The sequence below is a fragment of the Cryptotermes secundus genome, unplaced genomic scaffold (assembly GCF_002891405.2).
Source record: "Cryptotermes secundus unplaced genomic scaffold, Csec_1.0 scaffold181, whole genome shotgun sequence".
Lineage (NCBI taxonomy): Eukaryota > Metazoa > Arthropoda > Insecta > Blattodea > Kalotermitidae > Cryptotermes > Cryptotermes secundus.
The window spans coordinates 4,221,681-4,247,137 of record NW_019723906.1 but is presented as its reverse complement, the minus strand read 5'-3'; the positions used below and the strand labels follow the sequence as shown (position 1 = coordinate 4,247,137).

General features: G+C 37.1%; 3 protein-coding genes across 3 annotated transcripts in view; 2 read left to right on the top strand and 1 right to left on the bottom strand.

The window, feature by feature from the left end:
* Positions 1–10,123, top strand: part of LOC111861934 (LIM homeobox transcription factor 1-beta) — a 44,918-nt gene extending 34,795 nt beyond the window's left edge. The window contains exons 3-7 of the mRNA XM_023846911.2: positions 5,238–5,458; positions 5,775–5,911; positions 6,772–6,967; positions 7,694–7,801; positions 8,219–10,123. Coding sequence (XP_023702679.1) covers positions 5,238–5,458; positions 5,775–5,911; positions 6,772–6,967; positions 7,694–7,801; positions 8,219–8,457 — 901 coding nt within the window. The 3' untranslated portion in view covers positions 8,458–10,123. The remainder of the gene's footprint in view (positions 1–5,237; positions 5,459–5,774; positions 5,912–6,771; positions 6,968–7,693; positions 7,802–8,218) is intronic.
* A 3,591-nt stretch (positions 10,124–13,714) lies between these two features.
* LOC111862036 (U6 snRNA-associated Sm-like protein LSm2) lies at positions 13,715–21,223 on the bottom strand. The gene is made up of 4 exons (XM_023847093.2): positions 21,127–21,223; positions 20,976–21,043; positions 16,680–16,770; positions 13,715–15,055 (listed from the first exon to the last, which is right to left on the bottom strand). The coding sequence occupies exons 1-4, from the start codon at positions 21,127–21,129 to the stop codon at positions 14,930–14,932; spliced, it is 288 nt and encodes a 95-aa protein (XP_023702861.1). The 5' UTR covers positions 21,130–21,223; the 3' UTR covers positions 13,715–14,929.
* A 211-nt stretch (positions 21,224–21,434) lies between these two features.
* LOC111862035 (snRNA-activating protein complex subunit 5) lies at positions 21,435–24,846 on the top strand. Its single transcript, XM_023847092.2, has 3 exons — positions 21,435–21,672; positions 22,551–22,722; positions 24,085–24,846. Exons 1-3 carry the CDS (start codon positions 21,559–21,561, stop codon positions 24,210–24,212), a joined length of 414 nt encoding a protein of 137 aa, XP_023702860.1. The 5' UTR covers positions 21,435–21,558; the 3' UTR covers positions 24,213–24,846.
* The last annotated feature ends 611 nt before the right edge of the window (positions 24,847–25,457 follow it).

The following is a 25,457-nucleotide window of genomic DNA, read 5'->3' as shown; positions in this document are numbered from 1 at the left end:
TTCTGTCTTTGCAGGACCTTCTACATTTTAATTAGTATAAGATACATGTAAATGGTTATAATATGCACAGGTTCTATAGTGTAATATAATATATGTAGCCTGAGTGCCTTGTTTCATAAAACAAATAATAATATTTTCCTACTTTAAAGTATGACAAAGGATGTATATCAACTATGTATAGGTCACAGTAAAGACATTTTTTCCTTTGTTAAAGCTGACAGTAGAACAGTTAACATACATCAAAAATCAACAACCATATTCATTGTCTCAGATGCTAAAAACCTGTTGTTTTTTCTCTCTTATTTCTCCTTTACCTTCTGAAATGGTACGTAGTTTCTCAGATGATAGACCTTTTGAGGAAAATTCGCTTTGTATCTCCATAGCAACAAAACATCTTGGAAAAGAATTTAATTATGATCAAGATGAAGTCAGTTCTGATAGTAAAAATAAGGGACTCTTTCTCAATACATTTCATACACTTAGAAGCAAATAAATATCGTGCTCTAAGCCAAATACTAATTGAAATTAAATGAATGCTTTGCAGCTACTATAAAGATGTTCATCAATTCAACTTCTATAACAGAAAAAACTATATAACAAGGAATTATGATTAAGGCAGTCATAACCTCCAATAGCTTTTAATTTATTTAGCTTTTGTTCTGTAACCAGATTATTCACAACTAATTCGTTTCAAGAGGATGTATGAATGAGAATAAAGGGTATGAGGATATATAAATTTTTAGCATAAGTTTAAGATTTCTGCTTTATGATCCAGCATTGTTTCAATGAAGACCTAAATGAGTGACAGATTTTCAGCTTTGTATGTAATTTTAGAACTGAAGATGACATGTTTTACACATTCCATTTTGAGTGTAGTTATGTCTCTCATAATGATAAATGGTAGTACTGAAATTTCTTAAACCTAAATATTTATCAAGTAATGACTGAAAATAATGGAACGGTTACACAAGTATCGATTTTGTGCATAAATGTAGTGCACACAGTTTTGAATAACAGTTATATTATATATTATTTGTCATGTTTAAGGGAATACTAAAATACAGTACTCTTTAACCATAAAAATTCGTATCAGTCACTCTTGTCACCTTGTACTGTACTTTAAATTCTGTAACACCCTGAGGAATATAGTACATTGATCATCTCTGCTGTTCATACAGACTTAATACTGCACAGCAACAGCCTTATATAAATTAAGTGAATAAAACACAATTTTTAAATTTTCTTTGTTTCATTCATTGTCCCTTCAGTCAACCACCACATATACAAAGTACTTTTCTACGTTAAGAAATTGAAACTCTTTAAGTTATAAAATACAAATCCAAGTATTAGCTATGACAACTCTCCCTGTAAAGTGATAGGCTATGAACTGGGCAGGTGGCAGTCCCAGTAGGGATAATGAAATTTCTTTGTTTGCCACTGTATTTAGAAAAATTGTGGGTTTGCACAGAGCTGGTTCTGTAAGTGCTCATATAAAGCTGAAGATTGACTTCCATATAATCCATAGTCTAAGCATGCAAGACACTTTACCTTGATGATCTCTCTGCACTTTCCTGGCATGGCACTAAGCAAAGAGATCATTTTCCCCTACTCACTCACACATGGAGCTGAGCCCTTCTTGAGAAGCTGCCAATTGTGCAGCTACTCAAGAACTTCACAGCATTTTATGGAACCTGAAGGTTCGTTACTGTGTTCAAAAGAGCCCTCCAGCCATCCCTATCCTGAGCCAGATCAATCCAAACCATACCATACCATACTGTCTCTCTAAGATCCATTTTTATATTGTCCACCCACCTATGCCTTGGTCTTCCCAGTGGTCTCTTTCCTTCTGATTTTCCCACCAAAATCCTATATGCATTCCTCTTCTTCCCCATTCGAGCTACATGCCTTGCCCACCTCATCCTCCTTGACTTGATCATTCTAATTATATTTGGAGAAGAGTAAAACTTATGAAGCTCCTCATTATGCATTTTTCTCCATCCTCCTGTCACTTCATCTTTCTTCAATCCAAATATTCTCAACACCCTGTTCTCAAACACCCTCAGTCTATGTTTCTCCCTTAATGTCACAGACCACGTTTCACACCCATACAGAACCACAGGCCCAATTATAGTTCTGTATATTCTATTTTTATGCATTTAGACAGCAGACGAGAAGATATAAGGCTCTGGACTCAATGGTAGCAAGCATTACCTGAGTTCAATCTCCTCTTAATTTCCTCCTGAATCAGGTTTTTATTTCTTATAGTCGTTCCCAAATATCTGAACTGCGCCACATTTTTAAAACATTTGTTACCTATCTTTATGTCCTGATATTGCCACGCATTTTGGTGACAAGATACCAACATATTCTTAGTTTTCTCTGTGTTTACTTCCAGACCAATCTCCTTACGAGTGTCAATTAAATTTTGTGTAGAAGGGCTCACCTCCATAAGTAAGTAAGTGATTCTCTTTATGGTATCTCTATTATCACCCAGTAGATTCACATCATCAGCATAGACCAACAGCTGATGTGTTCCATTTAATCATTTTGCCCTACACTTATCTTAAATCCTTCTAAACAAACATCTACGAGTATCTTCACAGGTTCCTTTTGAAAATGTTTTATCTTCGGCAGGTCACTGGATCAAATTCGGTAACATGTTACCCAGAATTAAGTCCCATATCTTTTCTTTTCATCCCTCAAAACAAATTTGAAATTAGTATCCTATGCAAAAAGAAAAGGGTCATAAAAATACCTTTCTAATTTAAGGGTAAACAATCTCTCTCATAAAGACAATGTTCTCTAAATTGCGGTGTGATTCCCTTACTTGCTGGCCTAGGTAACATACTTGACATTCATGCCAACTAGACTCTGCCATCTCTCATGCAATCAAAGAGGAAATTAAGCTGATCTCTCAACTGGATGGCCTCATCCAGTGATTACAGACCTCTACAAGAATGGGCAAATGTGCTATTGGGGTGGCATTAGAAAAGGTGCGTTTGTTTATTCATGACATATGTCTGCTCTTAAGTACTTATGTAAGTCATTGTAAATTGATCGAACATAAGCCACGTGGTAAGGAAATGGCAGGACATCTAACAACAATTCCAGTTGTGCACACTTAACAGGTATTGCTATTACATTAATTATATTCTTGAAATTGGTGAGTTTTATACAAATATTGCACAAGAGATAGCATATGGAACTCTGTAACTTCTATTCCAGGCCTTCTCCCCCCTTCTAAGGTTAGCACAATACATGTCCAAATATTTACATTCAGGCCCTTAAGTGACATGGTTCTTAGGCCGTGCCATAGCTCAAGCAGTTAGTTGCTGGCTTCCCACCACGGCGGCCCAGGTTCGATCCTGGATCTGATCAAGTGGGATTTGTGGTGGACAAAGTGGCGCTGGGGCGGGTTTTCTCCGAGTACTTCGGTTTCCCCTGCCAATCTTCATTCCACCAAATTCTCCATCATCATAATCACCCGGGACAGGCTACAATAGGCCAATCAATGGCCGCCGTGCCGAGTGGACCCAGTTGTACTCCACCCCCACTATGCGAATTAAAAAAAACGTGGTTCTTAATCCAAATTAGAGTGAATTAAATTTAGACATTGCAATACTCATAACTTGTAATATAATCTAAACCAAACTCTCAAGGAACTGAAACAGTTCGAGTAAGTGTGAAATTTAATTTAGACCCTTGAGTAAAATATTCTTTAAAGTGAATTAGAACAAATCAAACTTACACACAGTAACATATACCATGTCATATATTAAGATTCACCAAAATCTGTCAAAAGAGTAAAGTAGTATAGATGAAAATTCAATTTGACCTATACATAAAGTGGCCCATCAAATGGATTGAGGTTAAAGAAACATGTCTAATACTTGTGTGACAGATGTGCTGTGTATTGGAATTTATCAAAGTCTGCAAAAATACTCAGAAGATATGTGTAACATTCCATTTGTGCCCCGAGGAACGTGGCCTTAGAACTACCCCAAAGTCCTGAACTAAACCAAAACCAAAATGGTTTAACAAAATTTAGTATTCTACTATACCTAGTTTGTTCATAATGTAACCTGTAGTTTGGGCTCTCTTACATGCAGGCATATGACTGGTTGGGTAGAGGGAAGGGTGGACAAGAAGCCAAGTTAATAAGTTATTACACAATTCTTTCTCAAAACGTGCCTAAATATGATCTTATGCTTCTAGCAAAGAGCAAAATATCTGATATGAACATGTCTTACAGGACTCCACAGAATTTAGTGACGCTTACACACAGGTTTAGCTATCAATGTTGAAGCTGCATCAAAGGAGTGAAAGGTCAGTGCATGAATAAGAAACAGCTTCTGCCTCTAGTACTGTCTAACATTCTGGAAAGTTATTTCTTGTGTGCTGCTAGATCATTTTATTTACTTGGTATGGACAGACTGAATGCACTGAGGCTAAAGGACAAAGGAGATCTTTAATAGATTTAAAATCTTGTACAGTAGTTGCATTCCTGCGATTACAACCCTGCACATCCATTTTGAAAATATACATAGCTTCATACTAAGTCGAATTTACGAGTAAACTGTCTGAGGCATATCCTAAAAACAAATGATAAATTCTTATGATACAGTATGGGAAATTCTGCTTCATTACATTGGGCAAGGTTTGTTCAGTCCTCTTAATTAACTGGAATTAGAATTATATTTGAATTATATCTTTTGAGCCTTAAACTTCATCTGATGATTATTAGAAACAATTCAAGTTACATCAATGCTATTAGCATAAAGTATGATTCCACATCTTCTCAAAAGTATTACCTCATGCAGAACTATTCAAGTGATATATCATAACCCACACCAAAACATTAACTTGTGTTATATCTTCTTCTCCTGCCCTGCTTCTTCTTCTTGTAACATTGTTTCTGTCTTACACAAGTAAATTGATGAAATATCTCCAATTGCCTCTATCTTCCCATAACTTCTCCTCCCCCATTTCTTGCCAGCTCTTTCCTTCCTTCCAGAATCTACCTGAACTAGCTTGTTTCAGGTCATCTCATAGGTCTTCAGGGACATACACTACTGAAAACATACTAAGGTCACATCAGTGGTAACACCAACTCAATGATATTTCAGTCATCAACAAGACACTTCCATAACCCTTTTGTGAAATGATATGTTCATAATGAATTCATTTCATAATTTTATATTCTTGTTTCATATGACTGGTCCCTGCTTATATTGCAGAAAGTTTGGTGTGAAGTGTTCACGATGTGGGGACCGGCTGCTGCCACGCGCAGAGGTGATGAGGGTCCAGTCACATGTGTTTCACCTGCAATGCTTTGTTTGTGTGGTGTGCTGTCAACCCTTAGTGAAAGGTGCAGAGTTTGTTCTTCGAGGTGGACAACTCTTCTGTAAACAGGAATTTGAGAAGGAGTTGTATATGATGCAACAGGCCAGCCCATCAGGTACCATCATGACCAAATATTTCATTTTCTTAATTTCTGCACTGTCAAGTAGGTCTGTTACCATATCTCTGCCTTAGATGTGTTCTTAGTGAAATTTTTTCTCTTGAAATTGCAGTCTGTCATTACTTAAATCTTAGCTTGTGTTCACTGTTAATGACTTCATAATACTCAAAATACTTGAAATTTAAATATAAAAGTTTTATAAACTAAACCAATATTATGGTATATAAAAACAACTGAAATTTCAATAATCATCAACATACTCTCAAATACATTTAAGTTTCATACATGTCTAAAAATGTTTCTTATTACACAGCTGATGACTTAATAGATGAGAACAGTAGACCAAGAGATGGAAGACGAGGACCAAAAAGGCCTAGAACAATCCTCACTTCAACCCAAAGAAGACAGTTTAAAGCTTCATTTGAAATTAGTCCCAAACCATGCAGAAAGGTAACAAAAATCACATCTTACATATTTATTCATAATATTTAAATTCATAAAGTGTAACAATTTACTTGTGTTAAGAACTGCATTGTGATGCTATGACATCATTATTGATGCAGTAAGTGTTAAGGCTACATTTTCATGCTAGAATGGTAATGCCTAAATTGATGATAGCCAAATTAACACACTATTTTTAGGGCATTATTCATTTCAGTAGCAAAAGTACAACGTAGAAGTGTTAGTTAAATGAAAATAGGCGANTAAGTGTTAAGGCTACATTTTCATGCTAGAATGGTAATGCCTAAATCGATGATAGCCAAATTAACACACTATTTTTAGGGCATTAATTACAAGCCACGAAAAGTGGTATATATGGTAAGGAATATTTTCAAATATTGCTAAGACATACTATATTCTATTTCATCAGCATGCCATTGAAATTCCAGTTTTGCAAATATATGAAATGTGAACCTATGTAAACAATTTACTGTTGTTACTTATAGCTCTAAGCTGTTGTGATTATTTCTGCAGCATGAAAATGGAAGAAAGGCAAGCTAGTTTAGACGAAAACTTTCATATTTTGTATCGGTCATCATGTGGAAGAAATGTCAGTTCATTTTCATTTGCTTGACACTTGGTATGTGTGTATATATTTAAGCACATGCATGCAAGTGTCAGTTACGTGTGTATCAACTAAATACTTTTCTATACTTATGCCATAGTTTTTAATCATTTGAGGGTAAAGAGAAAAGTATATCTACGAACATTTCCTCACATATTCTGATTAATTTATCATTATCCTCGTTGTATTATAGGCACATTAAAATAAACAATCCATTTCCTCTAATTTGTTAACAATTTCACAGGTGAGAGAGGCACTGGCAAAAGAAACAGGGTTGAGTGTTCGCGTGGTGCAAGTCTGGTTTCAAAATCAACGAGCCAAAATGAAGAAACTACAGAGGAAAGCAAAACAAGAAGCAGATCAAAAGTCATCAAGTGACAAGGACAAAGACAGCAAAGATGAAAAATCCATCAAACAAGAACCTCCTTCTGGAGATCATAGTAAGTGAAAAAACTAGTGGTATTTATTTTGAGATTATTGCCTTCTAGAATGTGATGTCATGTAGTTTAGCAGACAGGTAAACCAAAGTTTCTCCAAAACATTGGTACCTATCTACTAATCACTCAGTATTACATCCCAGAAGACCATAACCTTCAAATCAGCTCTGTTGTCTTATAAGAGGATTGTAACTAGCTCCAAGATCAGAGTCCTTCTCATGAAGCTAATACTTTCTCATCTAATCATCAAATTCCTCTTATTTAAGGGAAAACACACAGAAAAACATTTGCTACTGTATATTACAAGTAGCTCCATGGGACAGAGTCCTTTATGAGAAGATAATACTTACTCAGCTAATCATCAAATTCCTCTTCTTTCATGTATTGTTTAGGTTCACTAGCGTAAACAAGAGCCTGCCATTGGTCTCTAATCTGAGTCAATTGAATACAGCCCATCCTATTTCTTTTGACTCAGCCTCTAATAGGAATGAGTACCAGGAATCTTCCTGGGGGCAGAAGGCGGCCAGCACTAAGGTTGACAACCTCACTGCCATCTGTGGGCCAATTACCCAGAAAATGTGGGAGCCTCGTTGTCTCACAGCCCTATGGTCCTCCACAGCCTGTTACAAGGATAGCTTTTATTTATTTCTTTAATATACCAAATGGTCTCTTTCCTTCAGATTTTCTGACCTGAATGCTGTACTCCATATCTCTGGTTATTATTTCCAGGTCATTATCTTGGTCTTAATGGACTCAGCATGCGAGAAGCTGGGGATACAACTTACACACCTTCCAGTAGTCAGCCACTGAATCCCAACATTCCATACTCACCTGATGGTAAGACTGATACCTGTTATCATAATCTGATAAATGCTATTTTACAAAATGTGGAACATTCCATCCAACTGTTGGCTTGTAAACACAAACTCATACACAGTTTGGGGCACTGTATACTAACCTGAATTACAATATTATATTAACATATCAGTTATTCACCTTATACTGTTCATTAATTTTTTTAGTTAATTTATATAGAGATCCTGAGATATATTCTGATTAACATATAACAGACACTGCAAGTTCGTTTTTAATAAATGGTACAATGATAGGCCATGGAAATTTAAATTGCATATCTACAAATGTATGCATTATAACCATAATAGCTCTAAAGCAAATACTGCTACATATTTATAAAAAAAATATAACTGAATAAATAATAACATTACTAGTGGCATATTATTATTCTCTTTTCAGACACGTATCCTACACATTCTGGTGAGAGCTTTTGTAGCTCAGATATTTCATTAGATGACAGCACTAACTTCGAACAGCTGGATGAAGGAGGATCAGATACTCTCTCTCTTCAGAACCTTGATATGCAGGCCCCACATCCTCCACCTCCATCAGAAGGTCTTCTGCCAAGCATTGTACAAGTCAACCCCATAGATAAATTATATCTGATGCAGAATTCGTATTTCAGTACAGAACAGTGAACTAATAGAAAGAACGAAAAGATAAAAATAAACTGTTTCTTGTCTTGGATAACAGGGTCTCAATAATGAAAAGTCTTTACACTCATGTAACTTGAAACACAATAAAAGAAAGTATACTTTGAAGTCTTATATAATAAAGAAATAATGTTACCCCATATAACTGCCAGTATTGATTTATCATAACCTGTACTAACTCAAACAGGAAATTTTACTCTGGCTTCAAGAAGTCATGGGTTTTGGTGCAGGATTGTGGAATACTGACTGATGAAAATCAACTGTAATTGTAATACAGATATAAGAATTAGAATATGAGCCATTTTTGTCACTACTGTGAAACAATCTGAAACAGCAAGAGCTTCCTGTTTAGTGAAATGTGTGGCCTATTCAAGCTCTAAAAATGAAGTTCAAGTTCAGTTCTTTATAACTTGAAGAAAATGTATTCTTTCGATTTGTATGTTATTGTAAGTGCTGTAAAGTGTTTATAACAGCATAATGCAGTGGAGCCCCCAAGGCTGACGTTGCTTGATTTAAGGTTATCCCTCATGTAACACTCACCCTCATTAATCTCAAGATTATCATTCCAGTGTTAAATGGCTTCCATTTATGACATTCCTCAATTTATTGTTCAAATCTACTGGTCTCAAAAGAAATCTGAAATAGGGGTTTCACTGAAATTCCTTTACTTAAATTTCACATTTAAAACCCACAAAATACTTCTACAGATTGACATGCTTAAGGAGGAACCCTTAAATGTTAGAACTGCAGAGTTCATCTATTTTCAAACATGTATTCCAATCTTTATACCATATACAAAATTAAAGTAACAAAGTTGCCAAGCTTATTGTCAAAAATATCTTAACAATGATGACCCAGTGCACCTTACCCTTGCCTATTGCTGTAATCAATCTGGACTGCTAGGGGTAAGATGACTGCAGAAGATGGTGGACATGGCTTAATCTGATGTACTATCCAGCATATACCTGATGGGACTAATGGAAACCTTTTCTTCTTTAAATATGTTTAAAAATTATCTTTGGTGCATGTCTGCTCTTTACACAGGGCCTACCTCCCAACTAATAATGCCAACATAATGGAAATAATATCCAAGACAAGACCGCAGTAATATCTTAAGAGTATAAGACTTTAAAACAGTTCAATGATTATTGGAATTTATTTCCATCACTTGGCTAACTGAAGACTGTGAAATTATAATCATCAAATTGATGCAAACTTATCACCATTAAAACCACAATTTGAGTGATTAATACAATAGCAGAAGTAAAATAACTGCTGCCTCTGTCAATTTGTATCCCTGTTCAATGATCAGCTTGTGAGCTTGCAGAACAATTGAGAAAGGCTACTTTCTTTGTTAACATTTTAAATGTAAAAAAAGAAGAAACAAGGGAGTTAAAATCAAACTATGAGTGAAGTTTCAGATTCCAAGAATATGTGAACATAGATTAACTATTTTGCTGCATTTTACATCTTTAGAAAGAATTTTGTGGTACTGTGCTGCTCATGAAAGATTTCAGTGTGAATACAGACATGTGAAACAAAACAAAAATTATTCTCCTTCCATGGATGATATTAAAACTTTCTTGCAGTCACAATGTTCGTCATTTTGGCAACCTATTACCACAGTTGTTGTCCTTTATCATACAGGAATAGAATATTTTAAATTCTCCAGCACACTCAGGCTGGTGGAAGAATTTTAACCTTTAATGTCCGAAGTGCCCCGTTTGTGCCAGTGATGAGTATAGTCGTCGTGGCCAAGTTATCCCGTTTTGGCCAGTCGGGCATTTAAACTCTGCTAGTGGAAGCGCGTGGACACGCCGCTAGTAGAAGCACATGCACAATCCTAAATATTTATTTTTATATGTATTAATTACCAGAGAGACTTGAGTAAAACCCTACCAGAGGAATTAAAATGATACCTATGTGAACAACAGCAAAAAAGAATATACATATGAGTTATCCCCAAACTCATCCACGAGCCAGTACTTTTATTGCAGATTCTGCAGATAATGTGTTAAAAACATACTCGTATAGTAATATTCGACGTACATACCTTTTTTGTTATNGTCAAGTGTTATCAACAAAAATGAATTTATAATGCAGAACAACTCTGTGAAGAACTGGTAAAATATTGTTGCAGTACGTATTAAAATTAAAAGAAAAAAATTGAAAAAAAAAAGAGCATAATTCTTTCCATAAAAATTTTCAAATATTCTGTTATAATATGCGACACTATATTCTTTGCTGATACAAATAAAGTTAATTCCATCAATTTATCATAAAAATTATGTTAGATACAGCATTTTTAAACACAACGCTTAAAATTGTTTAAGCGCCCTAACAGGAACAGACATTTAAACACAGAGTAACAACGGGCATTTAAACATGCACCAGCAGCAGGCATTTAAATAAACTCTGGCCAGCTCAAGCTTACTGCCATTTCAAAAGTTCGGCGTTTAAGGTTAATGTTATTGTAATGGTATTAGAACTGACAAAAATCAGTGCTTGGCATGCTGGATTACAGTAAGAAGCCATTAAAACAGTACCACACATGGATATAAAGGTTAATACTGGTCATGATATATTACGATAGAAAATATATATGTTAAGTGCAGTTCAAACAAGTACATTTGCTGAAAAAAATGCAAGTACTGATCATGAAATAATCAAGTAAGTAAAAGTAAAGGTATCCCTGTAACAGGCCATGAAGGCCCATAGGGCTGTGAGACATTGAGGTTCCCACATTTTCTAGACAATCAACTCACAGATGGCGGTGAGGTTATCAGCCTTACATGCCGGCTGCCCACTACCCCAGGAATATTCCTGGTACTCATTTCTGTTGGTGGCTGAGTTGACCTCAGGGCCATAGTGCAGTTGGAAGGATTAGGTAAATTAAAAAATCAACCTCATTGGGATTTGATCCTGCAACCTTCCAGCTTGTAGCATAGTGCCTCAACCAACTACGCTATTGTGTGCCTACATTTTGTAACCACATGCGTGTCTGAGCAAAGAAGCATCAGTATTTTCTTTGAACATTAAGTATAAAGGCATAAATTTATAAACACAGAAACACTAATGAAGTTCTCATACCTCTTTCTTATACCTTCCTGAAATATAAGACCAGAGCTTTTGCCTGGACAAATATATGGGAATGGTGTTCCAGATCCATTATCATGACACCAAGTGAAAAAAAGAAATACACATCCTAGATACTTAGAGCTACAGTCTGCAATATCACAAAATAGTGACCAGACTAGAGAAGGTATTTTATATGTTATCATGACAGCAAATCTATTGCAACACTGCAATGAGAGTTTCTGTAAATACAGAATGGATCCACCAAGAAAATCATCTATTTTTGGTTGGTACAAATGATGAGTGTATAAACAAAACAAATACCAGGAGACCTGTTAGTAAAAAATACGTTTTACCCTTTAGGGCACTGTGGTTACTATAAATAACACCTCATCACCATCATTGGCAAAACAGCCTTTCTTTAGCCATAGCTTTCCTTAGAAGATTCTGTCAGACTCATCTATTCCACTGTGAATTAGACCATCTAGTTTTCACGTCTTTGGATTTTGCAACAGTAATATTTTTAAAGAGCAAGTTCATCAGCCTTGCATACAACCCCAAACCTAGAGGACCAGGCCTCTGTATTTATTCCGTCACAGGATGGCCCAGTTATACTCCGAGGCACAGGGTTCCCTTTCCATTGTCTTCTATGACTTGCGGGACTACTGTGAAGGTAGACTGGAAAGGATTCTGACGATGGTGTATACTGTACTTTTGGCTTGTTTTGGACTTCATTCATCGTCTGGTATGTAAAAGACAAAAGACCATGACATTTCGGAGACTGGATCTGTCTCTGTCTTCAGGTGGGCAAGGAAGGATAAACCTACTCAGTTGAGCCCGTTAGAAAGAGCTAGTCTCAATCACTGGACTAATCCTGGTCTGTAGAAAACAACCTATGAACACCCGACAACCAGTTCCATCAGTGGGAGATAAGGGATCCTGAACATATGGCACAGTGCATCTATAGCATTCCCTGTGAATGTGGCAGAAGCTACATTTGTGAAACAGGCAGACCGCTGGCCGTGCGAATCCGTGAACACAGGCATAATCTCAAGCAGGGTCTTCTAGAGAAATCCAGGTTGGCTCAGCATGCGTATGAAGGTCAAAGGGTAAGCTGGGATGAAGCTAGGATCTTGGAGGTTGAAAGTAACACTAGATACAGGAAGTACAAAGAATCAGCTCATATGGCATGTTCAACCAATCCGTTCAGCCAACCCAGTTTGGATATTTCTCCCAGATGGATTACCCTCATCAATGAAGAGGTTAACAATAAAAAATGTACGTTTTTATGAATATTTGTGGCTTCCACTGCTTCTACAAGTTTTGCTCCGGGGATTAGTCTGATTCCCGGAAGTCGCCCTGGTGGCACGATTCTTTATTCACACAGATTAGGCATGCATTATCCAAGTTTTTACTTTCGTTTTTAACTGAATTCATGGAATTTAACGTATACTTCTGTTTTTTACATTGTTGACATGTGCATGCTTGGCACAAATTTTCTATCATGTCTTTTACTGTGATTTTATTCTTATCACCCACTGATGGAAGCAGTTGTCGGGTGTTCATAGGTTGTTTTCTACATACCAGGCTTTGTGCAGTGATTGAGACTAGCATTTTCTAATGGGCCCAACTGAGTAGGTTTATCTTTCCTTACCCACCTGAAAAGGAAGACAGATCCAGTCTCCGAAATGTCATGGTCTTTTTGTCTTTTCCATACCAGACGATGGATGAAGTCCTGTGAAGGTATTCCAACCTGACCCCACATGGGGCAAATAATGCTGGATTTAACATTAAAACAACATGCATTTCTACACAGATTGTGTTTAATGTGTTTAATGTGATTCTCACAGTAAACAACATGTATTTCAATAAACAGAGTAATCCAGTTAGTTTTTTTAACAGAGATGCATATGTGTCTTGTCACACAAAAACTGAACTTTAAATATTACTGAAATGAAATGTGTGTTTCAAAAGGTTAAGAAATTATGAAATAACTTCTCCTACAGAGTTCTGATGATTGTGTATTACACTCAAGATTACTGAGTTTAAGAATTTTGTCCATTACCTTTCGTAGTAAAAGAACATGTTTCAGAAGCTGGATCTGTTTCTATCTTCAGGTAAAAGGGCAGGAAGGACCCTACTCAGTTATTTCAACTATCTCAATCAATGATTTTAAGGAGAACATTTTATGGACATCCTGTATATGACAATACATAGAAAACTTATCGATTTACAAGTTTTTTAAGGATCTTCCTCACACTAAAGAATGCTGAAAAATATTAGTTCTTTACTTTAAGGGGTACACTACCACACTTGACAATGCTGAAGTGGTCATGTCCTAATCTAGGTACTACCTCGGCATATTGGTGGAGGGACTGCAAAATATCATCAAAAATCCAGTCAAGACAGTGAGTTCCTGGCTGGAATTTGAACCAGCACCTCAGGAACAATGTCCCTACTTCACACGCAATGCTGCACAACATCTGCGGTTGATACAAGGGATATCAAATTTTAGGCACACTATTTATTCATAGAGGGTAAAAATTCCTGCACCTACATTGGGGTTGGAAACAATAAGCCAGTACAAATAAATATAATATAATGTATAAACAAAATAAGTTGCTATTATGGTCTTCCAGGATGTGACATCATGTACTCTGGTTGATAGGTACCGACATTTTGGTGGAACCTATTACCTCATTCTTCAGGGTAGAAGAGATCACCTTTTTATTCTGAAGATGCAGGCAGCAGGACTCCAGAATGTCGGTACCTGCTCAAATAGATGACATGGTGTCTGTATCTCTAACCCCTGCAAAATATTTAGACACTTTCTTATAAAATATATATTGTATTCTCATCCACTGTCACAAATACATTCATTTTTCAACCTTATGGTTATGCAGAAGTACAACAGTTTAGCTAATCATATAAATAATTTCACGTTCAAGTGTCTATCTTAAATTACACTTATATCCCCACGTATAATAGAAACACGGATTTAATAATGCCTGCTAATGAAAATGACATCATGTTACAACTTCTTTATCACCAAAATAACAAACTAATGAGAAATAAATTATCTTACTTTTCTGCAAACCAAATAAGCACATCAACATTTATAATGTTTCAAATCACCACATTCAAAAACTAACTGCTAATTTCTCTCTGCACTCCAACATAACTGTCATACTGAATTACAGCATATTACACATCTTTCAGGAGGCATTCAGTACTGAAAATAAATAGAGCAGAAACTGCTGTTTGTAGCTCTCCCTTCATCATCATTTTGCAGCATATTTCATGAGTTTTGTAAGCCCCTCCCTCTCCCTGATCAACAAAACAGGTGGTGCAAAATGAATATTCAGCAATGTCTTCTGCATTACTAACGAGACTGTACAGCTGCTTCTTTCCTTGCAGCATCCTGAAGAAGCTGTGTATCTACTTCATCAGCTGGTAACTGAACATAGCGTACAACAGAGCCACGGATAAAGCAGTTTTTCACTGATAACTGAAATGATAAGATACAAATTACTAGGAGATACACATGTATTCTTCATTGGAATTATATTCTGACTCAGGAGTACTTATGCCTCTTGTGATTAAAACTACATTTACTGGACTTTGTCACCTTCTACCTCACACTGGCCACATGACTGAGTTAAACTTCATGGTCTTGTAAGACCAAAACATGTCAGGGTCTCTGTAACACACAGTCTACTCAGACAATAAAAGAGATATACAGGGGTACTACAAATGATTCATTCCATTTCAGAACATTATATTTTCCAAAGTATTATACATACAAATATGATTGATACATGAAAAGAACTGCAAACTCACCAAGTTTGCATCGTGATACACCAGCTGGCACTTCCGACAACACTGGTAGAGCTCAGGGAACTCATTAATGCTGCTGTGATGACCATCGACAAGGGAGTGCTACAAAATGTTTGGATCAAACTCGACTACCATTTGGACGTGTGTCATGTGACATACATATAACATTTGTAATTTGGTGAGTATATGGTTCTTTTCATGTATCAATCATATTTGTATGTGTAATATTTTGGAAAATATAGTGTTTTGAAATGGAATGAATCATTTGTAGTAAACTTGTATTTGGATGGTAAAAGGTAAATGTAAACTTGTCCCTGTGCTTAACTAATTAAGCACTAGGCCATGAAGGAATATGGAGGAGTGGATGTATAGATCCACATTTTCTTGACCTTGGTACTAGCTGGAGGTGATTAGCCAGCTTCATGTCCCAAGCGCTTTAACCTTAGAGAAAGAGTTCCCGGTACCCATCGGACTGAAGGCTGGGTGGTCCCCAGAGCCAATCTGAAAGACGTGGAGAAGAGGAAATTCTTGTCCCTGCCAGGACTTGAGTTCCAACCCCTCAGTCATCCAGCCCATAGCCAGTCGCTATACCGAATACGCTATATGGTAACTTGCATTTTATTTCCATGCACTGAATTTGCATTTCAATATGTGTATCTGCTGTCAACATCAAAATTATTCAATGTTAGGAACTATCAACCACTCAGGGAATCTGGAATTTTGACACCATCTATTAAGGAAAAGATATGTCCTTTCTTTGTAGTGAGCACAGACAAGATCTCCACGTGCAATGAGTAATTTTATTAATTATTTTTATGACTACTGACAGTGCAATAAGATGGGAAAATAAACATTTGCAGCTGGCATTATAAATGTGCTTCTGTTTCACACATGATGCCAGTCTGCTGCCTATGTGCATGCATTCTTCACATAGTAAAAGTAAATTCATATTCTCTGTTGAGAAAATGGAAGAAAAAGGTCATACAGACAATGCACCATCCACTTCTTTTTTTATGATTATATCTTCTTTATAATTATTTTACTGTTGTCATTAAACATCAGTCATTGCAGTAACATAATAAAACATACAGAAACAAGAACATATGGGAACCTTCATCTAACCTTTCAATGAACACAGTGGAATAGGTTTTGAAAAATGTCTCCTTGATGGCAGACCTGTGTCCTTGGTATCTGATCTGAAGCAAAAGTTAACAAGGATGGTGCAATGAGCAAGTACACACAGTAGGTAGTAAATACTACAATAACTAATGTACCAGCCTTAGAAATTCACTTACCATGTGAGGATATTTATCTGGATCTGTGACACTAATGTCTGTCAATTTTATGTTCAAGTACTGGTCCACAGAATGCAATGTGCCACATATGCTGAAACAGAAACACATAAGCAACTCTCCAATCAAAATAACATAGCATAAATATATATATATACAAGGTCATTCAAATATGACTGGGACTGATTTGTGTGTAAACAAGCTGCACTGCCTAGCAGCTGTGCGACCCTCCTTCCTGTTCGGGTTAGAACTTGTTCAGTCCTGTCTGGGAATTATTAGTGACGAGCGAACAGAAGGTACTGGAGAGTGTGGAACAACGCATTGTGATCAAATTCTTCATTGGAGAAAACGTCCCGTCCGCTGACTCCAACAACAGTATGGGGAAGAATGTCTCTCATGGAACTGTGTGTTTGAATGGTGTAAGTGCTTCAGAGAGGGCAGAGAGCACATGGAGAATGAACCGCACGATCGTCAGCTGCGAACATCCATCACCGAGCCAAACATTGATCGTGCAGACGAGCTTATTCGTGACAACAGGCGCATCACTATCAAGGAACTTGGAGCGATGCTGTCCATCAGTGTTGGTAGTGTAGAAGACATTGTGAAATACCACCTGCACTATCTCAAGGTGAATGCACGGTGGGTACCACGCACTTTGATGGACATGAACAAAATGGTTTGCATGCAAGCTGCCAGTCATCTCCTACAGCAGTTTGAAGATGGTGATGCATTTTTGAAGTCTACAGTGACCACCGATGAAACGTGGGTGTACTACTTCATTATCGAGTCCCAGCAGTCATCTCGCGAGTGGCAGCATACCAGTTCTCCCAAACCCAAGAGAGCGCGGAGGAGCCGTTCAGCAGGAAAAGTGGTGGCAACGTTCTTCTGGGACTGGCAGGGGGTTATCCATGTAGACTTTCTGACAGATGCCAGAACAGTCAATGCAGCTTATTACTCAGACCTCCTGGCAACAGACGTGAAGGACAAGATCCAATCCAAGCAGAAGACAGGTGGAAAGCGGGTAGCCTTCCTTCAATACAATGCATGCCCCCATACAGCCAAAACAACAATAGAAACCCTCCAGAAATGGAAATGGAACCTTATGACACATCCGCTGTACAGTCCCGATTTGGCCCCAAGTGATTTCTACCTGTTTGGAAGGCTCAAATAAGACTTGCAAGGCACGCGGTTTGTGGACAACGATGCCGTCGTCCAGACTGTTCGGGAGTGGATGTGCCGCCAACCACAAGCCTTTTTTTAGAAGGGCATCAGGATGCTTCCAGAACACTGGAAAAAATGTGCTGACTCCGGAGGGGAGTATGTTGAAGTCTGACATGTGTAACTGTTTGGCAATTATGGTTTTTAAAAAAAAATCAGTCACAGTCATATTTGAACCACCTGATTTGAACTGATCAGCTAACTTGCAGATTGCGGTACTGAGTTCTCTTGACTTCTTTACTCCCTCCCATTCCTGCCTCGTAATGTAATCTGTCTTGACGACCTGACCAAAGGTTTGGTCATTTCATGATAACCATCCTGGGTAGAATAACTGGTATAAAGTATGGTCCTCATGAATTAATTACAGATAAAGAATTCCTTGAATTCTCTGACCTGCATTTTTGGGCACTCAAGAGACTTTCAATTGCAATTCTAAGAATCATATTGTGAAAATGGAAAAATGTGCAGTATTTCCCATGTACTAAAAGATTATTCGACAAACTTTGTTGTGATACAACAAAGACAATAATGAATATGACTAGGTAAGATGTAATTCTAGAGTTTCCTTACAGCAGATTCTACAGGCAGTGCATAATAAGACTGACAATGAATTGTAAAAAAGTAAAAAAAAGTAAAGCTATCCCTGTAACAGGCCATGAATGCCCATAGGGTTGTGAGATGTTGAGGGTCCCACATTAACTAGACAATTGGCTCAAAGATGGTGGTAAGGTTGTCAGCCTTATGCGCCAGCTGCGCTTTACTCCCCAGGGCCATAGTGCGGTTGGAAGGAATAGATTAATTGAAAAAAATCCAATGACCTCATTGGGGCTTGAACCCGCGATGTTCCAGCTTGTAGCATAGTGCCTCAACCAACTATGCTACAGAGTGCCCCCTTGACAATGAATTGTATAAACTCAAATTCCCAGTAATTATTCAGCACTGTACTGTACTTGAAAAAAAAAAACTGTGTTCACTCTTACTTATCTTTTGCCACAAACTATTTAAAAGGTATAATATTTCTGGAAATATGAAATTTCAGTAATATTTACTTAATATAGTTTATATTTGGTATATCCTTACCACACACTGATCAGCTGAGTTAGGTACATGAAAGCGGCCTCCATAGTCTAAGAGGTAACGCTCCCACCTCATGACTCGTGGTATGCGGGTTCAAATACCCGGCGAAGGTCGTCGAATTTTTAAGGGCGGAAAAATTCAGGGAACAAGTCCTCTGGGAGGGACTTTAAGCTGTGCGTCCCGTGTCATAACTTTACGGCACGTAAAAGAACCTCATATCCCCAAAGGGGATCACTGAGCTGAATTCTAGGACGCTTCCCGCCCAACAATAGTCTCTAAGGCCTCTTAGATGGGGGAAACATTACAGATACCGCTAAGCAAGTGGCCGAACTCGCTTGCTCGGCGGGACTGATGGTACGCACCATTTATCGGTAGGGTATAGAGACTGGTAGAATATCATAGAGGGAAGCACAATAGATCAAACTGGTCACGGTGCATGGGGAAACCCACCCTCACTAAATAACTAACTAGGTACATGAAAATGAGCTGAGTTTGTGACCATCAGTAATAAGTTACAGTGAATTAGGCAAACTGCAATGGCTGATACAGCTTCATAATCATAAATAAAATGTGAATTCTGAGACAGGTATACATGGTCATTGTGCTATAAAGTTATATAATTTTTAACAATTTATTTTATTCTTCAACAAAATGATCTATGGATACAAGAGTGAAGGATCAAATTGAAGACCACAAAAATTCAAGTAAAAGTTGTTTGAAGATTACTGCCTTCTGAAATGTGATGGCATGTAATCTTGTAGATGTTTATCAACATTTCAGAGGATCCTGCTGTCCTCCTGTTCATGGTACCATATTTCATATGGTTCATATTTACCACAAACACAACATTCCAGAAGATAATCTTCAAGGTCACTGCTTGAAAACCTCATGTTCACTTTCTACTGATACTTCTCAGGAAATATACAGAATTAAACAGCGACATAAAATATATTTAATTCAAAACGTTAATATTTCTAGAATGCAAGGAAGGGAGCTGTATCAGTGCAACAGGTCACTATACACAGGATTACAAGGATTTAGTTACAGATACAGAAAGAAATCATTTTTCTATTCCACCTCCCCAAAATACTAATTTCAACAAACGAAATATTTACAGAATAATGTTGGTTTCCCATAAAAAGCAATATGGAGTAGTTCCAAATGTACTCGTATGAAGTATATATTTAAAGGTATCTTTTTAGACTGTAAAACATGCAAATGTCACCAGTCCAATCATTTCAATGTTTTTTAAATACTGTTAATTTTCATTTATCCTTACAAACCCCAAGAATAACCTCACGTTTGAGAAATAAATACCAAGATAACAATAGTTTATAAAACTTCAATAAAAAATAAAATACCATTCTAGGTCACAAATGATATATTTGGTTTTTGGACTTCATCCATCGTCCTGATTTTTAAGATAATAAAAACACGACGTTTCGGAAACTGGATCTGTTTCCGTCCTCAGGTGAAGGAAAACACCTATTCTGTTGGGTCCGTTAGAAAGAGCTAGCCTCATGGAAACAGAGCCAGTTTCCGAAACGTCGTGTTTTTATTAGTTATCTTAAAAACCAGGACGATGGATGAAGTCCAAAAGCCCAATATATCAGTGTGTTATACACCATCGTCAGAATCCTATAGTAACTAGGTCACAAATGTATTTTAATATATAAATGATTGAGCGTTGATGCCAACTATGGCAGAAAAAGTCGAAGTTCCAGTTCAAAATTTCCTCGTTCTTGTCATCTCGGCAAGTTTACTGAACTATCGAAAGGTAGCGATAAACTGTGAAGCCCCAATGACTGGGACGTACAAGTAAATAAAGAGTCTGAAGACCAAGAATATATAAAATTGCAATCCAATTTTACAAATAACGCAAAATAACAAGTAAATCATTAACATCTGAAAACTATATACAGCAAAATGTGAAGATACTAAATTATTGTTTTACATGGCATATTAACCATACAACGATGTTACCCGAAACCTAACCTAACCTACCTTAGATCATTTTTCAGCTCCACTACCACATCTTTTCCTACGAGCGACTTGAAGAATGAATAGAATAACTGAAAAAAAAATCATACAAATAAATTACACACATTATCACATAAATTAATAAAAGTACAGCACAGGAAAATAACGAACTAACCATTATAACCTCATTCACAAGCTAAGATACTCTCACAATTCAAACCTCTCAATCTTCTACTCCCTCAAGCAGCTTTTACTGCGACTGCGGTAACTAGAGTACTGCCAACATAACAAGCCTGTCGGTTGATCTATAGCATCTATAGTGTACATTTCAGAGGATGTTCGCTTACTAAAATTATCTCTCGATAATTTTACACAACAGAACTGATTACACCGGTTGTAAATATTAATTGATTTAAAGCTATCATAATTACCTGGAGTTAATATGAAACATGCCGCCTTATATGTAATTGGCGCTAGAGGTAAAACATTCTTACTACAGTTCGTGACTTAGTGATGCAGACGTCGTCTCGTTTGTTGTGTACAGAGTGGTTCAGGAAGAAAAGACAGCTGTATATAATAGGAGGACAGATTAAGTGAAGCGTAAGGAATGACGGAGAAAGATTTGCCTTCTTTAATTGCAGAGCAACGGCATTTAATTGTAGAAAAATCTATTATATTAGACCTCCTCAGAAAAGTGAGGGATGAGATGCACAAATTACAGGTAATATATAATTAAAATGGTTGGAGGAACAGTGAATTTATTGGTTCTTGTAACACATCAAATTTCGTGGATAAGAGTTTTATATGCACTAAAACCAGCGAATCGATTTTAATAAAATAATAAATATATCACGAAATATAGCCATACATTATATAATGCGAGATTTGTGCGTCGACGTTACTTACGCAGTTAAACAGGATCCGATGACCCGTCCTGTGCTCTAGCATTTAACTCAAAACCAATTAGATGATCAATGCAAATGTGTCACATAACCCTGCCCTGCAGAACAATAGTTTTTACATTTGTGACACTGTCACAATGATTAATCAGTTGTCCAACTATTATTCTGGATGCCATTTCGTTCCTTGGAGCATTCATTTTTAAACCATATTGTGGAACCTTTTAATATTTAAATCAGTCACCCAGGATACACATTAACAGACATCTCAGCTATTTATTACTGATGCTCTTCCCTGTTCTAGTAAATGCAGCTTTCTTCTTCCAGAATTCTTTCCCAGTCATAAGAGAAATATTGTCATGTACAGGTTATGTGGTTTCTGTACATTTTTCTCATGCAACCAGCATACCTCACATGCCAGATAATTTGGAGTGTAGTGTATTATAAAATTTATTCTGCAATACAGAAGTACCTATTTCTGTTACATAAACATTGTTCAAAGTTTCAAGAGAACTGTGATAATGTCATGACTGGTACTCAGAGAATCCTAATCTGACATTTGTTTAAAAGCTAAGTAAATTTAGGTTCTTTATAATGTAGGTTATGGTACAAATTTGGCCTTCCAGAGAACGGGTTTCACGTGGATATCTGTAGCATATTCATCTTCCTCATATTATAAATATTTCATCTTTCATTTCAGATTGAACAGTTGCAGCTGGACAGCATGATAATGACAGAAAATGGGTTACTCAGAGAAAATGGAAGCAGAAAAAGAGACATCAATGGTAGTGCCCCGGCAGAAAGCACAGACATGGATTCAGAGAATATTAATGAAGAGAAGTTGGATCTGACTGTTTCTTCTGCTTTGAACAGTAAGGAAATATCATTACTTCATGTTCTTCTACAGTTGGATGTTGTCAGTCATGATTACATTCATTATAGAACAAAAATAAGGGGACATATTATTTTCCTTCAAGATATTCTGTATCTCAAAACAGTTCCATGATGAATGCGAATGCAGTGATGTGGCAGGTAGGGTTGACCACAGATGCTGTAAATATATGTCAGTGTGTATATGCCCTCTACAGATGGAAATTGTTCAGTTTCCATTAGACTGGGAAGCCTACAGTAGATCACAAACAAGAGCAGAACTGAGAGAAAGACTGAAGTGGGGAAGTGAATTACTATGAGTGGCAAGCTTAACAATATTTTTAAGAAATGATGTCCCTGTATAGGGTGATTTAAGTGGCATCACAGCTTCAGTGATAGTGTGGATCAGAAAACAGTCCACATGGTTCATGGCTTGCAACATCTCAGAACAGATGAGAAACAAATGCAGGAAGTTGTGCTATCATCAAATGTTACACACAGTTGCAGGTAAAGACAAAATTTCAGTTATTTCTTTTGGCTTATTTTGGACTTCACCCATCGTCTGGTATGTAAAAGACAAAAAGACCACGATGTTTCAGAGACTGGCTCTGTCTCCGTCTTCAGGTGGATAGAGAAGGATAAACCTACTCAGTTGGGCCCACTAGAAAGAGCTAGTCCAGTGATTGAGACTAGCTGTTTCTAGCGGGCCCAACTGAGTAGGTTTATCCTTCCCTATCCACCTGAAGACGGAGACAGATCCAGTCTCCGAAACGTCGTGGTCTTTTGTCTTTTACATAACAGACAATGGGTGAAGTCCAAAATAAGCCAAAAGAAGTACAGTGTACACCATCGTCAGAATCCTTTCAAGTCTAACCAAAATTTCAGTTGCTAGTTGCAACAGTATCCTCACTAAGGATGTAAAGGGAAGTGGGAGGGAGTGCTGTATCACTGTTGCTTAAGTGACTGGTCATTTTACCTGCTTTCAAAGTTCATAAAAAAATTTAATATTGATTCTTGCTCCTAATAATTTACTGCCCATACTGCTATGCCAATAAAAGGAAACCACAATGTAGAGTCCCCGCAAATGTTTGACACAGATAGGATAAATTGTGCATTAATTCAACAGTATTACAAACTTTAGCACAAAAACAGAAATCCAGTTATTCATCAGACATATTATATACTGCCTTGAAGTCCCTTATATGTTATGCTGTATGACCCTTCTTTAAAATGTTCAAAATATTCATCAAATGAAGATGAATCTCACAGTGTTGACAGACCATTTACAAGACTCCAAAACTTTGTGTATAACGTGTGTTGATCCTTATATCATTTTGATACATCTGAATCAAATTCTGTTACAGAAATGTTACATGGTCAATTCTTTGCTGAACAAGAGGAGGAGGAGGAGGAGGAGGAAGAGGAAGAGGAAGAAGATGAGAATTATACCCAGAATGTTGTTGATGAAGATGAATTTATTTTACCATTGTAATTCTCAACATGGCAGAGAAAATCATGCAAGGATGAAGAAATACACAGATGTCAACTCGAAATGCCTCTGTAGGTGAATTTCAAGTGTTATATGCTGATGGGGCATAGGATCCAGTATAGGCAAGCTCGATATACAACAAAGCATGATGTACAGTTGCAAACTTCACCTGCACATGAACCGCATTTAACAATGTTCTGACAACCTGATCACAGTGATGTACTAACTATTAACAGCGTGTGGAGAAGTTCTGGTCCTGGATACAAGAAATTGCATGTGAAAGAAGAGGCACTACCAAAAATTTGTTATGTAAACTTACGTTTCTGTTCCTTTAATATATTGAAAGTCATGAATAACCCCTTATCCAACCATCCTTCAGTATGATCTCAAATATTGGTGTTAATAAATAAAGACAATGGTACTTGATAATCTGTAGATACTTGAGTTATGCATATGAATACTGCCAAACAGAATTAAGAGGACAGTAGACAAATTTTTACTTGTGGAAGTGATGTATGAGTTACTTGTAAAAAGCAAATAGATTCAGTTATATTGAAAAGACTAAGGAACACACTGCTTTCCTGGTGTATTTTGACATTTTCTTTTAATGAAATATACAAAACAAACATTAAACCTATTGATCCTAAACTTTCCCGTAAAACTGCTATCCCTCTTATGCATCATCATCTGTCCAATATGAAGAAAAGTACTCCTACACATCAGTATGCGGTTAATTTTTTTGGTCGGATGGGAACTGATCTCTGTTTGCAGAACAGCCCATCTGTAAATAGACAACTGGGAGGATTTTTTTATCCTCAGTCTTAAGCAAGAATTCTTTTGACATTCCAGCAAATATGTAATGAAGTTGCTACTTCTGACTTAAACTGGCAATGCAGAAAAAACACTACGTGGCCTGTAGTCTGCAAGTAAACTATACCAACCAGAATCCGGCAACCACCGCTTATTGGCGTAGTGTCAACTTTTGCAGATAGAGGGTATCGCATGGTCAGAGCAACATCCCCTCAGCCATTAATCTCGGTTTTCTAGACCGGAGCCGAGATTTCCCTGAAATTGCGCCTCAATTATCCTCATGAGGCTGAGTGGACCCTGTTCCAGGCCCCACTACTTCTCAGAAAATCTGGTAGTGCTGGGAATCGAACCCAGGACGTCTGTATCTAGCCAGGAACTCTGATCACTAGACCATAAAGGTGGTCCTGGCACTGCAGAACCTGAACATAAAATCATAAG

Excerpts from the sequence above, each read along its gene's own strand:
- LOC111862036 (XM_023847093.2), bottom strand. Across the intron at positions 16,771-20,975 it reads GAGCTGAAAAATGATCTAAG|CATATGTGGCACATTGCATT; the intron begins GTAGGTTAGGTT and ends TTTCTGTTTCAG. Across the intron at positions 15,056-16,679 it reads CAGATAAATATCCTCACATG|TTATCAGTGAAAAACTGCTT; the intron begins GTAAGTGAATTT and ends TTATCATTTCAG.
- LOC111862035 (XM_023847092.2), top strand. The coding sequence starts at position 21,559 with ATGACGGAGAAAGATTTGCCTTCTTTAATTGCAGAGCAACGGCATTTA. Across the intron at positions 21,673-22,550 it reads ATGAGATGCACAAATTACAG|ATTGAACAGTTGCAGCTGGA; the intron begins GTAATATATAAT and ends CTTTCATTTCAG. Across the intron at positions 22,723-24,084 it reads TGTTTCTTCTGCTTTGAACA|AAATGTTACATGGTCAATTC; the intron begins GTAAGGAAATAT and ends ATTCTGTTACAG.